General features: G+C 39.8%; 1 protein-coding gene across 1 annotated transcript; it reads right to left on the minus strand.

Moving 5' to 3' along the window:
- Positions 1–319: 319 nt before the first annotated feature.
- Positions 320–24,252, minus strand: pnpla7b (patatin-like phospholipase domain containing 7b). The gene is made up of 37 exons (XM_027162964.2): positions 24,213–24,252; positions 23,799–23,919; positions 21,780–21,823; positions 20,929–21,003; positions 20,756–20,840; positions 20,459–20,538; positions 20,014–20,102; positions 19,789–19,929; positions 19,450–19,609; positions 18,913–18,993; positions 18,698–18,826; positions 17,958–18,038; positions 17,211–17,358; positions 16,592–16,681; positions 15,650–15,729; positions 15,413–15,568; positions 15,227–15,304; positions 14,626–14,831; positions 13,193–13,324; positions 12,810–12,933; positions 12,608–12,721; positions 12,443–12,518; positions 11,754–11,903; positions 11,445–11,508; positions 11,178–11,346; positions 8,442–8,624; positions 8,192–8,310; positions 6,509–6,665; positions 6,270–6,386; positions 5,057–5,126; positions 4,840–4,956; positions 4,600–4,748; positions 4,196–4,348; positions 3,742–3,858; positions 2,338–2,422; positions 2,114–2,250; positions 320–2,041 (listed from the first exon to the last, which is right to left on the minus strand). The coding sequence occupies exons 3-37, from the start codon at positions 21,819–21,821 to the stop codon at positions 1,967–1,969; spliced, it is 4,029 nt and encodes a 1,342-aa protein (XP_027018765.1). The 5' UTR covers positions 21,822–21,823; positions 23,799–23,919; positions 24,213–24,252; the 3' UTR covers positions 320–1,966.
- Between the last annotated feature and the right edge of the window lie 106 nt (positions 24,253–24,358).

Below are 24,358 nucleotides of genomic sequence, written 5' to 3' on the forward strand. Positions count from 1 at the left end.
CTTTACTTCGAACATGATTGCAACTGTGCTGAGAGAACATTTACATAACTGCAGCTGTGCTGTGCTGTGCTGTGCGTGTGTGTGTGTGTGTGTGTGGATGGATGGATGGATCTGGAGGAAATCAAGAATATAGATAGCAATAAATAAAGTTATTATTAAATAAAATACCAATTAAGTGCTTGATTTTTTTTGTAAGTACTTTACTCATTTATCAGTATCTGTCTAGTCGACATACCTTTAAAAATTGTATTGATGCATTCAATCTGTAATTGGTTAAAAAAAAAAAATGACAGAAGCATATCGACAACCTGAAACAAGATACAGAAAGACTCAGTCGCTTTTTCTTTTATTATGTTAGTGTTCTTTTATAACTGACTACATTTATGATGCAGAAATGTAAAGCCCTGTATTAGCATATTGTATCCCCCTCTTGTGCCATTAACACTGAAACACTGTTTACTTTATGAATGTCAAGTCACACACTTCATTACATAACACTTACAATATAGCTTGTTTTCATTGATTAACAAATCATAGACATCAACAAATAAATGGTACACACACAATGAGCAGCTAAAATACTTATATATAAAATTGCATTGATTGGCTTGCATGAGAAATGCTATTCAAAATGAGAAACCAGAGCATAAAGGCTTGTGCGATATGTATTTTTTGAACAGCAGCTTATTGAGGTGTCACTCATGAATGACACTCATGGTTATCAGCCTTATCTGTATCCATTGGATTTGTACAGTTTTGTGCAACTACTATGGATAAGAATTTCAACAAGATTTCCAGTATTAGGAAATGATCTTTTTTGACCATAATTCAGTAATAATGGACTTCCAAGAGTCTTAGAAAAAGTTCAGCAATTTTTTTATGATGTTATTTTTCAAGCACAGAGAATTGTGTCGAATTTGAGGTGGACAGAGATTAGGATTAAAAATTGGTGACGTATCCCTTTAATCTGTAGAAGACACACAGTTCCAATCCTGAAGGACCAAACACTGGGTAATTTTTGTGAACTCTTGTCTGCCAACTCTTTACTGCATCCTTCATGATGTGAGTAAAATGGTGAATTGTGCAAAACTGCAGACAGATCGGTGGGTCCTTGATTTAACAGTAAACTCCTACTCCAATTTGATCCTGTTCATGTTACTCAAGCTGCATTAACACTCAAACTAATGACACTACCTTCCCGTTTTGCTTTGTATGCTACAAATCTGACCTCCTTCGAGTTATACTATATAACTATATAGCTAGCTTAGTTACTACAGTATGTAGCCTGTAAAAGTGTAAACCTCAGATGTCCACACGATATGATGATGAATTCAATTCATAAGTCAAAGATACGATATTTGTTACTACCCCTGAATCTTCTACAATATCATCACAATTGTTAGGGCATTTTTGACCAGACCACTAAATCTGCTACAACACGGTAGGAATCAATTCATTAGGCAACAGTGTAATAATGATACAACTAAATCTGTTATGATACGATTTTGATTCTTAAGGCAATATTTGTAGCCATCCATCCGTTTTCTGTATCGCTTATAGCTTACACAGGGTTGTGAGGAACCTGAAGTCTTCCCCAGTCGACCTGGTGCACAAGGCAGGAGACATCCTGGACAGGGTGGGACGCCATTGCAAAACACAATCATAGACTACTGACAATTTAGAGATGCCAATCAGCCTACAGCATGTGTTTGGACTTGAGGAGGAAAGTTGACTACACATGAAGTAGAGGCAGGAATCGAACCCCCATCACTGGAGGGGCTAACCAGTAATCCACCAAGCCCCCCCCATGCCCCCCCACCCCCACCCGCCCCAGGCAGCAATTTGTTATGTGAAAATACAACCAAATCTGCCATTTAATACAATCTGATCTCAACCGTTGCCTTTTAAATTGATGCATCGATCCAAATCATCTGATGGTTACACCTCTAGCATCCGCACTCCTTCCTCAACGCAAGTCATGGCTCGTGTGATTGGCGTTCCGGTGCCGCCTTTGTCTTCTCACTGTCAGTATATCTTCATCCTGTGTCAAATATCAGATCATTAAAAACAAACAGAGCTCTTTACAAACCAGAATTTATCTGACTTGACTTACCGTATCGCCAGTGTCAGCCGTCTCATCTGTATTCTCGTCCTCTTCCTCTGTGTGCTCGTGCTCGCTGCAGGCGTTGGACAGGTCCAAGTCGGACAGCACTATGTCCTCATCGTAGTCTGTGTGATACTCCGATTCCTCTGTGCGATTCAGAGGTTAGGGTTGAGTACAATGTGTGCAAATGAACAGTCTATTAATGTAACATATGCTCTAAATATACTTCTCACCTTCCACTATGGCCTGCTTCACCGGCTCTATCCGAGACACGATCTCAGCCAGGTCAGTGAACGAGGCATTAGGACAGGTCACCACCTGCAATACAAGAATACAGCCTCATTACTTATTTGCTGATTATCTTCAACAAAGTGTATAACAACTCCCAGAGTAACTCATTAAAGAGTTATTAAGGATTCTGGAAAAGCTGCTTAATGTGCAAAACGCTACAGCTATTCTAAGACTCAAGACATGTTATGAGCTAGCTAGATAAATAGGGTCCAAAAGTCAAGAATAGGACCGAATTTTCATGGAGGAAAATTGTTTTCTGTTGCTTAAGAGTTATTTAAATGACAAAAGTCAACAAATTCTTACTGATTACAAACATTAGCAATGATTAAGGGGAAAAAACGACTGGACATGGTGCTCTAGAAAATAATGAACAACTATACGGTGTGATGTGGCCTGAATTACTGCTACCACACAAAAGCTGATTCTCACAAAACGTGCTGAAGTGTTTCATTCCTATTCGACTACAGCAATCAAGTGAGCAAGCATGAGAGAAAGAGAGAGAGAGAGAGAGAGAGAGAGAGAGAGAGGTTAAGGACATGAGTGAGTGAGTGAGTGAGTGAGTGAGTGAGTGAGTGAGTGAGTGGGCTAGAGTGAGTGAGTGAGCTAGAGTGAATAAGAGAGTGAGTGAGTGAGTGTGTGAGTGAGTGAGTGAGCTAGAGTGAGTGAGCTAGAGTGAATAAGAGAGTGAGTGAGCTAGAGTGAGTGAGTGAGTAAGTGAGTGAGTGAGCTAGAGAGAGTGAATGAGTAGTACTGAGTGAGTAACAGAGAGAGAGAGTGAGTGAGTGAGTGAGTGATTGAGTGAGCTAGAGTGAGTGAGTGAGCTAGAGTGAGTGAGTGAGCTAGAGTGAATAAGAGAGTGAGTGCGAAAGACTGAGTGAGTAACAGAGAGAGAGAGTGAGTGAGTGAGTGAGTGAGTGAGTGAGTGAGTGAGCTAGAGTGAGTGAGTGAGTGAGTGAGTGAGTGAGCTAGAGTGAATAAGAGAGTGAGTGCGAAAGACTGAGTGAGTAACAGAGAGAGAGAGTGAGTGAGTGAGTGAGCTAGAGTGAGTGAGTGAGTGAGTGAGTGAGTGAGTGAGCTAGAGTGAATAAGAGAGTGAGTGAGTAAGAGAGTGAGTGAGTGAGCGAGCTAGAGTGAGTGAGTGAGTGAGTGAGTGAGTGAGTGAGAGAGTGAGAGAGAAACAGGGACAGGCAGGTGACAGAAATTAGTGAGAAATTAATGAGAACTCATTTCCGATGCTCCTGACATTAAACCTAACAATAAATCATTCAAATGTGTGACATTTCATTCATTAATAAATAAAACTGTAATCACAGGCAGATTGCTGTGCTATAAGTGGAATAACACACATTGGTGCTCTTGCTCTTGTGGAACTCCTCCTGATGTCGATCTTTCAGCATTTTCTCCACCACTCTGCTGCGACACCACAGATCAAACACCGTCTTCCCGTGCTGATAGCCGACATCCTGCAAAAAAAAAAAAAAAGAAAAAAAAAAAAAAAAAGAAAAGACAGATCATATGCAGATGAGACCCATGTGTAGTGCTTTCTTTCTAATGTTAATTGCGCTGTGCCGATATTCATAAAGGTCACTGTAGCCATCATTACTGCTCCTACATATTTAACAACCTCAGACATTACAGGAAAGACTTTATTAATATGTCAGAATAGATGGCAGTTAAAAGATAAACCTTTAATCCTATATACAGGAATCCAGCCAAAATCACAGAGAGTAATGTGATATTATTTAGCACATCTCATGCCGGTAAATTGAATGGTCAAACAAGTAAGGAAATTTTGCTCACGGCGATCTCGTCGAATTTGCTGAACTCTAGAGTACCATAGCGGTCAATAGCAGGCCGGATGTACTCGCAGTAGTCGCTGTCTTTCACCAATTCCAGCTGACGCACGCAGCACACGTAGGCCAGTCGCGTCTGGATCTCCGCCATGTTCAGCACCTGCAGGGTCATTCATCACTGTTACAAATCGCACGCCTTAAGGAAACACATTTTCCATGTTACTGTTTGTTACTCTGGTGATTCAGAGCCAATAGACAAAAAGCAGATTTTGCTTGTTATAGGGGAATTTAAAGCAGATGCTATATGCCCAATTTTGCTATATTATTTTAAGCATTTTGCGAAGATATATTTTTACTACTGCTTGTCACTGATGCATTATTTATTCCATGAGCTGCTTCCAGAGTCCTAACCTTCACTCTCTCTGCTAGAGGGTTAAAGCGTTTCCATAGCAGCCACCACCCGGATAGAGAGTCTCCGTAGTTGGTTAGGTTGGTCTCATCCTGGCTGCCTACGTCAATCGCTATCACTACTTTGGCACCCATAGAGCGAGCTACATCAGCTAGGAACACATAAACACAACTGAGTTAAGACACCATAAAGGCTAAAAAAAAAACCTATTTGAAACAATACGTCATGAAAACTAATCCTACCGGGCAGGTTGTTGATATAACCACCATCCATGAGTAAATGTGCATCTTTTGGGTCACAAAGTGGAGGCAAGTAGCCCGAGAGAGACATGCTGGCACGCACGTACCTCCACAGAGAACCTGAGTGTAAAGAGGACCAAATGAACGTACAGTACAGGACATGAGCAACCCAAAGAAAGACAGGAACACAAGTACAGAATAATACGACTGACTGACTGACCGTCAGTGTGCACTCTCATGGCAGAGGCGGTGATGTCTGTAGTGATGTTAAAGTATGGAATCCAAAGGTCCTGGAAGAAAACACACACACACAAGCTCGAAATTATATTGGGGCATATAAATAAAAAAGGTTGCATATCTGCATGACTAATCACAGTGTCGATGAGATTTCGCATAAGAAAAATCCGATCACGATGCCTCAGAGACAAGAGACAGGGAACAGAAGCGAGCATACTGAACAACACTAACGTTCAAGCTCAGCAAGCTAGAACATGCAAGAACAAATGTAATTACAGGCCTTTGTGATATAATTAACATTCTTCTACTGTGCTGTATGTGCAATTCCCTTAGCAAGCTCTTTACAAACCTCAAGTTCTCCACAGGTGGGAGACTGGTTTAAAGAAAAAAAAGACTGCGATTACAAGGGAATATTTGACAAGCCTTCAACTTCCTGTCAACCATTTAACGCCGTTCCATCTGTCGACACTTTAAAAGCCCCGTGTGTTGTCTAAACACACAGTGACAGAAGGTTCTGCATCTTTACTCTCAAATACAGCTTTGACTTCCTGTTTCAGCGGAAATTACATCAACATTTTGAAGCACTACAGCATTAATTCCATCAAAAAAAGGCACATTTTCACAGAAAACTTCACTATATCATAATAATTGTTTATGTGAAGCATCCACGATACAAATCCTTTCGTTAGTAGTTACGTCTTGATCAATATAAACCGTTAATTTCCTTCTCATACAGAACCGCTGTCTAAGCTCCAGTTAGAGAACATTAACAAACACTTCTGTTCAATCAGAATCGATAAGATTTCTATAAAAAACATTAATTACCGCATTCAGCATACAGTAACAAACCATACAACATAACATGTCAACAAAATTAATAATTAATATATTAGTAATTTTTTTTTTTAAGGACTACTAGAGTCCTTACAATCTAATGTGTTGAATTCACATTAAAAGAAAACTCAATTTCTATGCTACCTTGTTACCTTTTAAACATGATTTATACTTTCTATTTTTGCTAGGTATGGTTTGTTAATGTTAAATAATGCAGTAAGTAATGTGGGTTAAAGGATCCATGCACTGTGATGGCAAAAATAATTTTTGGAATTTATAAATTCTGGAATTTATTTTATTCTATACTTAATAATCAAAGACAAAACTTAATCTAGAGCTAAAAGGTTCACCCTGTTTCCCACCTCGATCTGTTTGTCCTTAAACAACGCACTGATGCTGGAGTTAAAGGCTGCGCCAGTGAACATAGAGGTCACTGGATATGTCAAGTCCAGGATCTTCTTAAACATCGATCCAAAGTCCTAGACAGCAGATGAGAAATGGCGTGTTAAAAAATAAACAAATTAATTAATTAATTAATTAATTAATTTAAAAAAAAAAAAAAAAAAAAGAATTGCTGAAATGGATTGATTGTTGTTCTCACTATGGCCCATTCGCGTGCTCTGACTCTCATTCGGCTGTAGCTTCTCTCCTCGGCAAACAGCGCCGCCATCAGGGAGCCGACAGAAGTACCACCCACCAGATCAATAGGGATCCCTGCTTCACACAGAGCCCGGATGATGCCCACCTGAGAACAGCCTCTGCCGGGTGAAAAAGGTCAGTCAGCTAATACATCAATAAAGCTGCTTGCTCTATCACATCATAGATATAATAGAATATAATATAATTATTGCTTTCTTCCTAAGAACGTCTCTTGAAGTAGTTTTTCCTTGCCAGTGTCACCTCGGGCTCACTCATTTAGGATAAATTTATTAAACACGAAATCTATCATTCGTATCCTGAATGTATGTATTTCCATAAAGCTGCTTTGCACCAATGTGCATTGTTCCGGTCTCTATCCTTGATCGATTAAAGTGAATTGCTTCATATCATCTTTTTAAACATTTTTGATATATTCCTGAGACTGATAGGTAAAAGCAAAGCAAAAACAAACACACATGCACCTCCAATTATTTAGAAAAGCTATACAGGAGATCCAAGAAGCTCCTAGTAAGCAAAAACTAAAGCAGAATTTCAGTGGACAATTTGACTCATTTATTGTCTGCTGTGTGCCAAGCAACAGTAAAACAAACAGCATGTAATCATTCGCACTCCCTCCGTTTTTTTTTATTGACCGAAGAGACCACAGTCCCACCCACATGTTTTAAACGGACTCAAAAGATGTATCACAGGTCAAAGTTCACCTAGATAAAATTTGCACAAAGAGAATGTAATCGTTTCGAGACGTCCCACGTCCTTTCCACTTGCCAGTTCTGACCACTGCTTTAGCTAAAAAGACGGAGAATAATGAATGATATTTTAGATTTTTCCCCTTACCTCTACTACTATATACCTCTTTCACTCACTCGCTTAGGAAAACATGTGAATTCTGCTCGTTCATGGAATTATAACGAGCCTTTATAACAGTGCTGAGCAGAAAGGTATTTTAGAACACACAATACATCCATCCTTGAAGACGATTGGCTGTCAGTTGTGGAACCTGATGTGATTATATAGATGTTATTATAACACATCTGATTCAAAGCTTGGTGCCTTTTGCTTTCTGAGATGCTTTTCTGCTCACTATGATTGTAAAGATTAGATTGTGGTTATTAAATCTAGTGGGGTATATATGTCCTTTCAAACCAGTTTAGGCCGGTTTGCTCTGACCTCTCTGACTAATTCATAATGTTCAAACGGTATGGTTTTTTTTTCTTTGTAAACGTTAGACGTTGTTGCGTCTGAAAACCCTCAAACACTTCTAAATGGTAAATATTATGGCTAAACTTTTGGCACCTGTGGACCGCAATTGTATTATTTACTGGATGGAGAGTATCACAGAGGTGAAATTAATCCAATGGTTAGACTACTGGAAAATACTGAATAGTCATTAGATAAAATCAATCACCGTGCAATGAATATGGATATGTGTGTAATTGATGATGGTGCTGGCAGAAGGTGCTGAGTGAGTGAGTGAGTGGGCAAAAATGATGAAATAAAGTGTGTGTGTGTGTGTGAGAGTGTGTGTGTGTGTGTGTGTGTGTGTGTGTGTGTGTGTGTGTGTGTGTGTGTGTGTGTGTGTGTGTGTGTGTGTGAGAGAGAGAGAGAGAGAGAGAGAGAACAGTACCTAGCACCTCCTCCCCCAAGCACCAGGGCTATGGCATTGCCTGTCAGCACTCGAGCCAGGCGAGAAAAATCAGAGTGGCGGTCTGGGGGCTTTTCAAAGACACGCTGATACATCTCTCTCTGAAACAAGGAAAAATTTTATTAGTAGAGGAGACAAAAATTAGATTTTAGAAATTTGAGATTATCATTTACATTAATACCGAGATAAGCATAAAAGTGCTGTTTTAAAAATGAGTGTGTTTGCTTTGCACCAGTTTGGGCAGACTTCTGCGGCTGAAAACCCTGCGAGGACATGACAGGTGCAGGTGTCTGGAGATCCAGCTGCGCATGTTGAGCCATTCGGCTGTTCCTCTAGGTGGAGGTCCGTCCTCACGATGCAGGAGTACCAACTGTTTCTGAGCCCGAACCGCGCTGCCCTCCAACATCTGCTCCAGCTGCAGCAAACAAAAACACGTTCATTATATCAGTGCTATCGAATTCCTGACTCTGATTGGTCAGAAGGTGTTGATTCATTTTCTATAACAGTAGTTTATAAGAAATTCTAAAGAAATAACAGTGTACTGCTCACATTTATGGAATAACAGGAGACGCTTCATTAAAAGGATACTTGTGTATTGTTGCTATTTAACAAAGTATAACGATTAAAATTTACATAATACATTTTTGGAAGTGTCAGAGCTTTATATATTCATACATTCTTGACACAGGCGTGTCTTTGGGATAGAGAAGTTTCTCTGGAAAATCTTTTTTTCTTGTCTTATTAAGATCAAAGACAGAGAGTATGACTTTTAATAGCTGCTATAACATAAGTGATAACACAAATTAACCATAAACACACAAATATAAATGTATTGTTCTTTAATAAATATAAAAATGTCTGAGGATGTGTTGAACCGGGAGCGCCTGTATCGTTGATTATTATCTCGATAAGAGCACTCACACACAGGCTTTATCTTTACTCATCTCTTAATAATCAACATAATAATCATAATGAAGTCCCAGGTTAATTAATGTTATTGTTAATACTTTCACGGTCAGCGCACCACCCACGCCCACCGAACACCAACACCGAGAAGCGTCTCCAGAATACTAGCTCTCCCGGACTACACCTCCCAGAATCCACCACTGACTCTGATTGCTCCACCACCTCTTCCTCATCAGCCGCTTCCTATAAAGACTGAACGTGAACTTGACACCAGTGCGAAGTCTTGATCTGTTCCGGCAATCATTCTGAGCAATTCCCGTGTTTTCTCTGTTCTGGTTTCGGTTTCTGCTTCTGCTTCTGTGTTTTCGTTTTGTGATTGTTTGCTGCCTGCCCTGACCTTCTGCCTGTCTTATGTTTCCGATTCCTGCCTGCTCTCTGACATTGTGTTTACATGCCCTGACCTTGCCTGTACGACTACGAGTGTGTCTTTATTAAAAGCTGCAAATGGATCATCCGCCTTACGACTCTTCGTTACAAATACACTGTTGATTGTATTGCTTTGGTCATTTTCCTTCTTGTCATATTATGCAAAGTTATTCTAAGAAAGTTCTTTTAACACAGGACACTGCAGTAGGACATTTCTACTCAAGTCTGTACTAGGACTTTACACCTACATGACTGGACACACCTTAGTCTTGAAGAAAAGGCAAAATCAATGTTAAACAATGTTAGATCTTGAAACACTTTACTCTGTCACTGTACAGTTTACATCATGTTCAAAGCTCCGTATGGCTTTAGAAGCTCTTTGCCACAAATTACAGATGTCAAGACATCGACTTCTATAATCATATAACTTTTAACATGTGAAAGGAAAGCAAGCCTGGGTCTAGCGCTAATCACTGCCTGTCGTTTTCTTTTTCTAGACGCCGAGTTAAACAGCCAGGTGTAAGGCTGTAATGCTAGTAAGCAGGACATCATTTAACACTTAGAGAAATGACCTGGTTTATTTCCAGTGCTAATTACAAATATGATCCATATCGTGACCTGAGAATGAATGCTTAGTTGGCACACAGTACACACACACAAACACACACACAATACACACAAACTCATAATATACACGAGTCTCATTTATCAGTCTTTTAGGAGAATTGTGTATAAATGTTTGTTGTAAGTCAAATCACCTGAAAATTTCAACTTGCAGTGTGATAAATCGTCCAGTATTCGCCATTGCAGCTACCGGCAGCTACTGCAGAAACACACCAAAACAGAAAAGCAGATTTAGTGTGTTTCTGCAGTAGCTGCCGGTAGCTGCAATGGCGAATACTGGACGATTTATCACACTGCAAGTTGAAATTTCAGCGCAGCAGAGCATTTTAAGACCCAACGAGACACCTGGGTGAAAGATCGGAGACAGCACTGGTGGGAAAACATATTTGTTTCTGGCGCGATGCACGACTCGCGAGTCACCTGCGAGTGACGTACTTCCGTTTGGGAGGAGTATAGCGCTGACGTATGTGGCTTTAACAACCACATGCATTTACACCTGTCCAGTTTCATCTGAAATGCGTCCCAGACCACCTCCTGAAGGGGTTTGAGTGATCGGATTTATATGCGTCTCGAAAACGTTTCAGAGGGCATTTACACCTGGTCTTTTTACCATCGGATAGCTATCGGGTCACAGAAAACGCATGAAGTGACCAGGTGTGAAAACCCCCTATGTTTGTTCTACTTGAATAGCTAGTGTTATTTGTCTTGTTTCCCTTATACAAAAACGTAACATAAACTCCGGCACATTCATGCTTCCAAATATTTTTCTATGATATAACTGAATTTGCATAATGTATCCAGCTTGAAAAAAGAGACCAATATGTACATGATTCTATAAATTTTCACTAAAATTTTACTTTTTCCAGCCTATGAGTTAAAAAAAATTAAATCAGTCTTAAAATTTAGACATCATAATTGAAATGTTTCAAGCACTTTGTGTCGTTCCAAGGAGCACACTTCAGTTTGACCGTAGTGCCGTGTGGATAATGTATAAAGTTCGGAGTGTGTGTACCTCTCCGACTGTGGGCTCCTGCTCTCCCAGACCCACAATGAGAATACAGTCAGCCTGCCGGATACAGCGCTGCGTCCACGGCGTCAGCGTGCTGTCTGACTGGTACACAACAATCCTGTGAATATCCTCTTGCTGTCCCAGCCAATTGGACAACCGATACTCATGAACGCTGGACATGAGACAGGACAGTATCACAGACATATATTAACTGGAAGAGAGAGAGAGAGAGAACTTCTACATGTACATTAGATGGATATCCAGGCTGACCTGTCGAGTGCTGCGGCACCCAGACGCTGTTTGATGATGTCACTGGTCAGGAGTAAAGTAGGACCTAGGATATGGTTGAGGACATGAGCATTTGTTACCTATAAACAGATGTATTTCTGATATCTTTTGGCTTATTAAAATAAACTTCTAAGTTATATATTAATCTTTTCATTCTCCCCAATACAATTGAGTATTTATTTCCAATCTGATATTTATTTGTTTTCCTTTTGTCACCGATCTGTGGGCCATATTAATATAGCAACTAAGCCAAAGGACATGGACTTGTACGAGGCTGTGAGGTGAAGTTACCAATAGCGCTGAGAGCATGCTGCAACTCCAGAGCAAAGGATGTCATGGGCACGTCATCAGACACAGGAAGGATGGATACGGTGGATAGGTTGGAGACAGGATTACCCGCATCCCACTTACTGCCAGAAGAGTGCAGACCCAGACCATGTGCTAGTGCAGACCCAGAAAAATTAATAAAATAATATATAAAAATAGTTATAAATATTTATTAATGTTTATCTGCTATATGATGATGATAATGATGATTATTATTATTATCAGTAATAAAACAGGAATCGTCATCTAGCATTAGGAGTAGAAGAAGCAGTAGTTGTAGAAAGGAGGAGGGAGAGGACAAGAAAAGGATGAGGAGGAGTAGCAATAACAGTACTACTGTATGCAGGAAAAGGAGAAAAATATAGATGAGGAGAAAGAAGAGGACAAGCAGGAGAAGTAATAGTAGTAGGAGAAGGAACAAAAGTAAGAGGAGGAGGAGGAGTCGTAGTTGCAATATAATAAATATTAATTCATATTAATTACGTCATATTAATAGTAACAGTAGTATAAATGCTACAAAAGTCTGTATTATGTTATAAACACAATGAATTTTATGATTACGATTGCTGCTACTGACAAAAGATATATTGAGAAAATATACTGATACTTTGGTATAGAAGACATATGGTGACTTATGGCAGCTCTTTACACACCTGATAACGGACCACTGACTTGCTGCATGTTTCCCAGAATTTTCTGACCGAGGAGATGAATCAGTCTAGTCACAACCTGTTAAAAAAAAAGGTTAGAGTAAAGCTAAGAATGAATTTCCCTTCTATGTTTAAGGTTACTGTGTTCTAACTGCTGATAGCTGGAACCTGAGGGTATTTTCTTTTGATGGAGGTCAGCGCTCCTTCAGGCAGCTTAGCCAGCTCTGAGTCTCTGACTGCGTGGACTGTGGTGGCACGGTTCATGTGAGTCAGAGCTTCCACCTAAGAAAGGATGTGAGGTTTCAGACGGTAATAAAGGAGCAGCTGCAGCATATTAGCCTCGAACTGTAAACAGCGAGAAGACTCTCACCACGCCGATGAGGTCGCCTCTCCCGTACTCTCCGGTCAGCTCTTTCTTCTTGTCCTCCCTCATGATGACTGAGCGCAGACGACCGCTCAGCACGATATAGGTGCTGTCTGACTTTTCACCCTGCCTGAGAGATAAAGAGACACATACAGACCCAACAGACCCAATAGTTAATAGATAGTAAGGTTAAAAGCAAAATAAGACAAAATGTTTTTTTTCTATCATTCATCATTTCACTTGGACAGAGAGATAAAGAGAGAGAGAAAGATATATATATATATATATATATATATATATATATATATATAGAGAGAGAGAGAGAGAGAGAGAGAGAGAGAGAGAGAAAGGGAAATAGAGAGAGAAAGAGAGAGAGGGAGACAGAGTACCTATAGACAGCCCTTCCGGCCTCCACAGCCATCCAGTCGAGTGCAAAATCAATCTGTCTGAGGAAGGGCGAGAGTCTGCGCACCACTGTGTGAGCCACGTTCAACACCACCTGTGGCTCCTCACGCATTATCCTGCATGTGTGTGTAAAATCAAACAGTCATCCACACTGAAAAAAAAAACACACATCCACTCCATACTGTGGGCACTTTTATTAGCTGATCCATTACACAAATTCCAGTAAACTCCAGTGTGTAGCTCAGGTCATGTTTTGTTTGCCTAAAAACTGTTAGCTATTATATTGCCGTGTGTGTGTGTGTGTGTGTGTGTGTGGCACCAGACACACTGTGACTTGTGTAGTATAAATTCTACAGAAAGTGGATGGATGGAATGAGGGATGGATAGATTCTGAATTCCTTGGGTGTAGTAGTACTACAGTATCTAGCACTAGTCCTTATCCTATTAGTCCTTACTCCAAGTCGTCAGTGAGTGTTCTGGCTATGGGCTATGGTGCTGTCTGCTCACATTGCGTGTACAAAGCTCTTATTTGAGACTAGCTGCTGTCTCTGCATGATATGTCTCGGGATGTGATGCGCAAACGTACAACAAGCAGAAAAAGTTTCACTGTGAAACGCAATTCCGAGAATCTCACACAGCGATTCTGTCTCCGCAAAATAAATATAAAGAATCCGTGCTGTCTGACCCGAAAACATAATGAATGTCTGCTTTCGCTCCGACGGCTCAATGCGGGTTTTACTCGGTCCAAACTCTCAGTAAAATCTTCACCTACACTGCCATCCATCAGAAAGTGTTTGTCAGATACAGTCATAAGACCTCCAGGAAAAATCAATGGTTGCCACTTTTCAGATATTAATCACTCGTGACCTTGTCAGAACAGTTGAGAGGAATATCTGCAGGACTATTACTCACATGAGGACTTGCACATTATTATCTCCCAGGAAGAACAATACATGGTCTATATGTGAATCACTAGCAGACTCCAGGAACGCAGCATTAGTAGAAAACCACCACAATTCAAGTATTTATTTAGTACTCATTTAATACTGTAACTTTATACATAACTATTAGGACAACAAACCTAACTCTGGACTTGATGCTACTCAGACAGTTGCATGAGCTGTAAACATGACAGGTTGAGTTCTAATTAATGCGATTTAAATGCATGTGGTTGCCATGGAGAAATCTTTAAATACCTCCGAAATGATTTCATAAACAAACACCGGAGAGGGACATTGTGTCAAAGTGAGACTGAGTGATGGGAAGAGACAGAACTGTAAAAATCTCATCTAGCCTTGCCAAAGAAAAGGCATTTATCGTAGAGTGCATGTGCAGTGATACAGTATATGTAAAAGCTGAACTAGTGTGTGTGTGTGTGTGTGTGTGTGTGTGTATTTATGTGTGTTTAATAACTTACTCATAAAAGTGTGTTTTGGAGATGGATAGGAAGCTACAATCCCGGTTAGCACGTACGCTGAAGATGAGCGGCTCTCCCGTGAGCACGGCCAGGTGACCCACCAGCTCACCCGGGTGAGTCACAAACAGACACGAGTCCTCGTCTCTGTCAATCATCCGCTGGTACACATGCAGCATGCCAGAGATCACAAACTGCATGCTCACATCCTGAAAGATGAAAGAAAAAGTAATCCATGCTGTGAAATGTTGCAGGCCAAATGTCTAACTCTAAAACTTATAATGTCCCGGATATTTATAAGCAGGAGACCCGAAGGAATACAGTACAAGCTACCAAATTTTCCACTAAAAAAAACGTCAACATCGTATATAATGAGAGAACAATTTATAGGCCATATTTACAGGTAAAAATCTTACAATAAATCTGCATAGAATTCAGAAGAAACTCTGATCATGTTTGAGATCCTCAACATGTGAAGTGTTCAGTAAAAAACAATGGCGTTTTTAAAAGAACAGACACAACAAAAGGAATAGATGTGATTTAAAACAGATGTATTTAAAAAACAGAGGTGTTTGACAGAACAGTGTTTGAAAGAATTACAAACCTGGTCTCCTTGGTTTGATATCACACTTCCAGCCTTTACTTGTCTCAAAGTAACCCTGCCTTCCAGAAGACTTGGATCCTGGAGGACAAAGGCATATAAAATCAATATTATTCTCAAGCCTGAGGCCTGACTCCACACTTACAGGATTGTATTTGTTTAATTATTCCATGCAGAACAAAGCTTTGCCTGGAGCTGGATGATCTTGAGCAGGTCTTTCTTGGCAGCCTGGAAGATAGCGTTGACTTTGTTGTGGTGGACGTTGCCAGAGTGCCCCCCGGTGTCAGAATAGTGGTACACGGCAGAGGGAGAAGGCTGCATGGTCACGCTCTTCTTCAGGATTGACTTGGGTACACAGAAAAATAACATTAAAGTAAAAACACGTTTATGAATTGGGGAAAGTTATCAGGTTGTAATAAAAAGTACCTTGTACGCTACAGGGTTTGGAGGAAGTTCGTTTTTTTGAGCCGTCACTTTATCGAAGGCTGCGCTGAGATCGCCGTCTCCTGGTGCATGAAAGAAAAAGCCACTTTAGAAATTTAACGTTTGCACTGAAAAACATGTTCTCGTTTAGATTAACGGCAGCATCCACAATCTGTCTTGTGTTACCATGAGGGGGGAATTAATCATGATTATCATTCAGTTCTGTTGGCTGATCTTGTGTTTGATCAGGTTTTATTTATTTATCTGCTATTATCTCTAAAGTGTCGCTTCTCTTTTGGCATAAAATACAGTATATTTTGGTTCAGGAGCAGCTGGGATCTGATTACCAGTTCAACTGATTAGCATTATGTTGTTTCCTACAGCATGGAGCTTTTCAACAAATTGATCATGTCATTTCACCCAGGATGGAATTTCTGTGTCTGCTGAAATAAATTCATGTAGAAGAATCATTCATATAGCCTAGTTTCCTGTATAGTTCCTATTAACCGCAAGTCCAAGTCGACTGGGTGCTTTATTCTATAGCTTTGCTGTGATACACAGAACAGCTTTTAATCATTCATTCATTCATTTTCTACCGCTTATCCGAACTTCTCGGGTCACGGGGAGCCTGTGTCTATCTCAGGCATCATCGGGCATCGAGACAGGATACACCCTGGACGGAGTGCCAACCCATCGCAGGGCACACACACACTCTCATTCACTCACACACTCACACACTACGGACAATTTTCCAGAAATGCCAATGAACCTACCATGCATGTCTTTGGACCGGGGGAGGAAACCCGAGTACCCGGAGGAAACCCCCGAGGCACGGGGAGAACATGCAAACTCCACACACACAAGGCGGAGGCGGGAACCCTGGAGGTGTGAGGCGAACGTGCTAACCACTAAGCCACCGTGCCCCAAAGCTTTTAATCAAACTACCTGAAATTGAGCTCTCTGACGGAGTGGACATGGAACGAGATTTCCTGAAGGCCATCGACGCACTCTGCATGGGACTGGGCTTCCCATCACCTGCAATGACCAAATCAAAATTGCACATCATTACTTGTCCAACATACTTGGAGATATGTTCAGATTGATGTGAAGTAGCATCAGTTTAAAAACTACAAAGAGGTTTTGTGCAGAAATTGTTCCTCCGTACATCAGTAACAATGAAGTTCCATAGGTATATTTTATATTTTATTTATATTAGCACATCTAAATATGTAGTTTATTGTAAAATTGTTTTTATGTGTCATGATATTATCATTTCGCCATCCTTCAGTTCATTTTTTTCTACAAATTTACATTAGACAAACTACAGTAGGTGTCACTAGTTCACCAAATATCTCTATTCATTCTTTCATTCGTTTATTCATCCCGGTCGTTGTTGTGGTAAATCCTGAGTTAATATCAGGAACACTGGGTGCGAGGGAAGGAATACACCCAGGATTAACCACCATTTTTTTTAAACTACTAAATTGACAACAATCCTCTAACAAAGACTGTAATATTAGATGGCATGTTATGAGTTTCTGACATACTGTTCTACAAAACTAACCTGCAGCACTTTGCTTCTCTGTGCTTCCATGCGCAAGTTTCTCAGCAGAATCGTCCTCTCCAGTGTGCGAGTGTCTGCGATAGCTTCGGCCCGGGCTTCCCTCTCCCAGCACCCTGGCCACGTTCTCCAGAGGAATGGCCTGACTCTCCTGAGACACACAACACACACATCTGGATGTTAGATATTAAAGAGCCACGTTTCATCAATAAAACATAGGTGAAAAAAATCAGAGAAGCAACAATTCAACTAAATGATTTTCAACAGCAGTTTCAGTAAAAATGTGATGTGTCTGCACTAGAGGTCTTCACGGGTCCATTTAGATCCGAAAACCCGAGGTCCGACCCGAGACCCGATCGGGTTCAGGTCTAAAAGTTTCACGTGTGGCGGTAAGCTAATTTTCGTTGAAACAGACCTGTCAATCAATTTTGAATCCACTCTGTAGCGGTTACTTTAGTGTAGAGTTATGCAACATTCGGGTCCAGTTGGGTTAAATAAAAATGCCAATGGGTCGGGTCGGACTCGGGTCTATTTTATTTGGGTTTGTCTCGGGTCGGGTTAAAAAAACGGGTTTTTAAAAAAATTATGCACGTCGGGTTCGGGTAAAAAGTGATTCGGCTCACTTCGGGTAGGGTACATTTCTTTAGACCCGAGAAGACCTCTAGTCTGCACTAACGCTTCAGTGTCGTATGTTAAAAGTCATTCATTTTCCATTTGTATGAACTTGATGTGTAATATTGCGGTTCTGACCGTGTTAAACAGCTCGGTGGTCAGCCCCAGGTAGTTGTGCAGGGCGAGGAAGGTCACTCTCTGCAGACGCACCATCATGATCTGTACGAGATACACAGTTAACATAATGGATTTCCGAATAAAACGCTCCTTTATTCTTTTGAGTATTTTCCATTAAAGCTGCACTTAATGTGATTAAAGTGTCTTCCAAATAAAATCTTTTCCTATCAGTGCTTGGAAATATGCTATCGCTCATTAGGTACTTTGGCGACTAGCTAATTTAATTAACCTTTTACATAAGCTACATCCTCTCTATGGGAGTTCACCCGGGGATAGTTGCTGGTCCATCCTTTTTCTTAGTTTATACTATATTACTAGGCTTAATAATTGGTTGATATGTTTTTAAAATATGTTCAGATCTTCTGGACATCATCTGTTTTATCCTTCTCAGGTTCATGGTACATCCATAGCTGATCCTGGGAATGCTCTGGATGGGGTGTCAATCCATCTCTGGGCATCATGTACCCACACGTTCAACCTTAGGCACAATTACGTAGCTAATCCACCTACTGACTGTTATTGAGAGTAGGAACATTTGGAGGAAACCCATAATAACAGTTAAAAAAGTGAAACCCCAAGCTCAAGATCAAACCCGGGACCATTGTACCCCAACAAATAAAATGAGTGCCAACCCAAAGCTAACTTTCTCATTCTTTATTGCAAAGACTAGCCTTCAATTTGCTGTGTGGAACAATCCATACCTGAACAACCCGGACCAGAGTTTCTGGATATTTCTCAAACACTGACTGAAAGGCTGCAGCAGGGAGACGGAGAACAATGGACGGAGCTGCAGCACGGGCTGATACGGTCTTATAGGGAGCTGGATATCCCTATACAGGACAAACACATGACCTCAGACCTCATTGTTGTACTTGGAGCGAGTAGAAATACATGATGGAGAACTGATGAATCTTACAGTAATGACATCCAGGATACTAAGCAGACTGTGAACGCTGTCTCCAGGCAAAACATGCTTTACCACCAGCTCTGTGCCGTCCTGAGAGGAAACAAGGAATCATTTATTTGTTCTTAACAAGAGACATCTTTGGACAATAGGCTACTAATTAAAACATCATTGTAAGCACTTTTAGACCCTGCCTCAAGTTTCATACGAGAGTTATGGTAGTTAAAGAGACCCAGTTATGAATAACTGAAACTCATTTTGAATGCATTACAGACCTTTAGTTTTGTGAAAGGTTTATTTTTATATTGGTCTATTTTTTTATTTTGTCTACAGTACTAAAATCAAAAAACACCAGATGTATAAATGTTTTGACTGGTATTACATACGTTTTGACTTTTATCAGTTTTTATCTGGGGTTTTTTTCAACAAACCCTCTGAGAGACACACACACACACACACACACACACACACATATATATATTCTAAAATGTTGCCACTCTTGTCTACCCCTACATGCATTGACGTTGTTTCAGAAGGCCGTGTACTTACAACCTGATTAACACAAAGGTCAAGTCGGCCATTCTGCACAACAAAGATGCTGTCGTCTGTGTCTCCAGGCCGAAAAAGTCCCTCTCCCTGCTGTAGCTCGATGAACACCATGTGTCGGCACAACTCCAGGAACAGGGGCTTCTCAAAGTGACCCAGAACCCTAAGAACAGCACATAACCCATAACACAGATTTCTTATGGTCAAGCATAGAAAGAAATTTACTTCCTAAAACAGTCACGGTTATGTTTTTAGCTTGAAATCTGGGAGTTCATTTCCAGCGCTGCTCCAAAACCTAATATAATAGAGCTTAAACTGAAAAACCAAACTATTGGATCCCACCTGACGTTCTTAAGCATGTACAGGACCTCAGATGGCAGGTGAGAGTTCTGAACATCAAACTGGGTTAAATCTGCCTCCAGAACTGACGGGGGCGGCTCTTTGGGTTGAACGGTGGGCGGCTCCCGCCGCATATGCAATATCCTTATTGGATAAAACAAAGAAATAAAAAACATCTACTGATAATGATTAACAAAATCCAGACTGCATGTTGAAGGCTTTATTTACTTGCGTGCAATCGAAAGAACTTTGGGTCTCTTTCTGGTTCGTTTTTGAGACACTGGACCTGAATTGGCTGGAGAAGATAACGTCTGCACCTAAAGCAAAAAATAAATAAAATACAACGGTTGTCAGTTGCCACTTTTATAAATCTTTGTTATTCACTAGAATAAGCTACTGATAGATCATTAAAATCTATTTTAATACTGATTTGGTTTCATTTGACTTCCTTTTCCTTGTAAAATACTTTTCTGTAAATACTGAATAAAAATCTTTTTTATGCTGCATTTTCAGTAATTTGCTTGCATTTAGTTGTAAATTCTGTGAGAAATTAAGTTGTGTCTGTGATGCATGCAAGTATTAATAAGTGACATAATACTTTTGACATATCACCCACAATAAATAAACAGGAAATTAAGCCTTTATTCGAGCCAATCTCTACAAGAAGGTGTACCTTTCTCATTATTTTCCGGCCATAAAACATCACTTTATCCCTTTTCCTGAAGCGATACTTGGGGGTTTCAGTTTGCTGTTCTGTAAAACAGTCAAGTGTCAAGTATCCACAGCAGAAAAAACACTGGTACACACAGACCATTGTAAATGTCTCACAGAATCAAGAGAAGACTTGTGTTATAATATTTAAGGTCCTTCATTGATACAGAAACTTTAGCATTAGATCTTGTGACCTTAATATATAGACTTATTACTGAGTTATCAACATTTAAGTGGAATCAAAGACTGAAATACATACTTGTTTTGTATCTTCTGTACAGCAAATATATGATAACACTAATGAGTGAGACAGCAGCTACCACTCCGATCAGCACACCGGTCCACTGGAACATCAAAAACGTACAGCAAGACATCAGACGGCGTAATGATTTAAAGCAAGTTACATTTGTTTCAACGACTGTGAAGTCTTACCATACTGGTGTGCATCTGGTCCTCTAAAAAGTTCTGCAGCCGAGCCCTAATCTCTTCTCTGGAGGGAAAAGCTGCCTAATGAAAAGAACATTCAGTACTATCAGAGCCATTACAGAAAACTCACATACACACATATACATACACACACACACACACACACACACACACACACACACACACACACACACACACACACACACACACACACAGAGAGAGAGACAACTAAAACTATACACCAGACCAGTGTATTATGTACTGAAAAAACCTTGAATTGTTCAGAACTGAAACTGTATTAAATGCTTGAGTATGAAAATAATCAGTGTTGGTTTTGGTGCTTGATGTGATGCAGAATTACTCATAACACCAAAGTTATGTAGTATATTTTCACATATTTTTCATATGAGTGTCCTGGAAACTTTTATTCCTCTTGCACACCGCAACAATTTTTTCTTTATTAAAGACGTTATAAACACATCATACACATCATAATTTATGTTGTTATGTAGCTATTATTACTTATAACTTATTTCATAACACACTACATTACAATGCCTTATATTCAGTACATATTCTCTATATTAACAGATAATGTCAGGTTAGTGATATATCTTCATAGGAATGTTGTGGACATTAACACACTACAATGCAGATTTTATGTGTGCTAAGTTCTCTCTGTTGAAAAGACTCTCCTTAGATCTCTATTAAAAATGAGTTCTGAATAGTTTTCTATTGAGATATTATACAGTATATAAACACACATACTATAAGAGAATAGACAGCGGCTTTGAAACAAAATAATGGGAGTATCAGATTATTTTTCAAAGTTCTGCGGAGAAATGAGAAATGCTTACTGGATAAATACTGCAACTGTCCTCCTCTTGTATCCCTTCCATTACTAGCACACACACACAAAAAGATTTAATTCAGCATGTTTAGAAGTGTTCAACATGTGTACGAGTGGTCAAATCAATAAAAGAGCAAGACGATTGTTTTTCCCTCTGTTAGAAAGCCTTACAAAGAATTTTACTGGTTGAAGATGATGCCTTCAAATAGCTGAATCTGAACAAGCACTTGGGGTAATCATATAATCAATAAAAAGTAATCACCTGTGTAGAAAAAAATATATATTTTTTTTACTTTCCTTTCAAAATATCACCTTTAATAGGCAAGACAAACTACAAATTCTTAAATCTCCGAGTGTCTACTTTCACATGAGCTTCATATTTACATTTACATTCACATTTACAGCATTTGGCAGATGCCGTTTTTCAGAGCGATTTTATCTCATTTCATGCAACTAAGCAATTGAGGGTTAAGGGTTTTGCTCAGGGGCCCAGCAATGACAGCTTGGTGGACCTGGGATTTGAACTCACAACCTTCCGATTGATAGTCTAACACCTTAATCAATAGGCCACCACATCCTTATTAACCGCCAATGTGGAGTTAAATTGTCCTCCAAGGTGCTAAGAAACCTTTTACACCTGCACCATCAAGAGCATCCTGATGGAAAGCATCACAGCCTGGTTTAAGAACCAAGAAGAAAAAACAAAGCTCCACAGAGGGTGGTGCTATCATCTAAGGGAACCATCCCCATTGATCTCTCTGCCCTTCTGTCTATCTGCTGCAAGCGGTACTGGACCAAGGCCAAAACGATTGTGAAGTACCTCAACCATCCAAAACATGGACTCAGATCTCTGCTGTAGTCACAAAAGAGCTTCCACTCCCTGAAGACAAACATAGAGAGAATCAGGAGGAGCTTCTTCCCTGCAGGCTATTCAGGCCCTCAACCAGGACAATAGATCACACTTGTCTGAACAACAACCACAAACAGCCTGATACGGCATACATACTGCACAAACTACACTTTGTACACACTACACAGTATGTAGTCATACTGCTTCTGTCACTGATTTTGTCACTAATTACATATCCTACCTGTATCGATAAAGTATATTTTTATTGAAAATTCTATCTATATGTCACAGGCATTCAGAAAAAAAGCGCCTTTTTTCTTGTAACACTGCGTATGGTCTTGTATGTGGCCAATACAATTGAAATTTAAAATAATTGCAGTGCATTGGGACAATAAATGTTTGTCTTAAATGTCAGTCCTTCTTAATTTAAACACAAGAGCTTGCACAAATATTCACCCCTTAAAAGTATTTACGAGTATTTTCCCAACTTAAAAGCTTCCAGTTCACCTACAGTTACTGGGAGGTTGAAAGAAACCAGAGAACCCACAGAAAACCAGTTTAGAGAAGAACCGCATTTGGGTATTATGATCAAATGTCCACAAATCTTTAGCCACACAGTATATGTGCTATGAATAGTCACAAAAGAACCTATAATTTTCAAACAATGGCCCATAATGTTTAACTCCTCCATATAAAATGTGTCATGTGCTCTCGATTAGGGACAAATTAGTTTTCTATTCACCAACTGGCATGTTTTCAGGAGATGGCAGAAAACCGGAGAACCCGAAGGAAACTTTCTCAGGCATAAGTAGAACATGTGAAAGTTAACAGAGACAGCAACCTGAGCTCAGGATCGAATGCTACAACATGTGGAAGGATTTACGAAGGCTGATTACACGTGCATACGATAGTAATAACATCATCATAAGCAAAATCTTATTAGAGTTACTTTTGTTAAGTTGTAAAACAGAAAAAAAAATCCATGTCGTGTTAGTTAACCTGTTTAATTCTGCACATGCTGTTAGTTTATCGTGGAAAAGTGTATCGTTTCTGATTATTAATCATTTCCTCGATTAATACTCATCAGGATTTACAGTTTGTTTAAAAAACCCAAAACATCAACCCAGAAACAATGCAGTATGAAAACCTGCTACAGTTATATATTTAGATTTCTACCTGTAATAGAAGAAATGCAATTTCCATCCAAACCAAAGTAACTTTCAAATCCAAAGTGAGTGAAAGATGATTTCAGTCCTCCATGATCAGGGCACAGTGTAAACAGACCCTCACCACTGCACTGGAGTATCAAGGGTCAAATTAAAGTCAAAGTCAATATAAAGTCAAACTCTAAGGTCTAAAGCACTCCTGGTGAACTTGTGATGTGTTTATTGATATGACAGCAAGGTTGAGATCACTAACTCGTCTATGTACATGTACACATCCACATGCCAAGGCATTCTATAAATAAACACAAACACCAGCAGCAACAACAAAAGCTGCAATGTTATTAAAATAAACTCACTTGCACTCAAGTTACAGGTAAATCCCCAAGTTTTAAAATTAGTGAAAGATTTAGAGAGATTTACTCACTGATCTTTTTGCTCCAGCTCCCCCTCCCTCCCTTTGTCAACACTATAAACTTGTGCTCTGGAGTCAATACACGCGGAAAGATTTTTTTTTTCCCCTAACCGTTTTGTGTCAAATCCCGCCTCCGACTCAACGATTGGTTAGTACTT

Source organism: Tachysurus fulvidraco, chromosome 9 (assembly GCF_022655615.1).
Source record: "Tachysurus fulvidraco isolate hzauxx_2018 chromosome 9, HZAU_PFXX_2.0, whole genome shotgun sequence".
Classification (NCBI taxonomy): domain Eukaryota; kingdom Metazoa; phylum Chordata; class Actinopteri; order Siluriformes; family Bagridae; genus Tachysurus; species Tachysurus fulvidraco.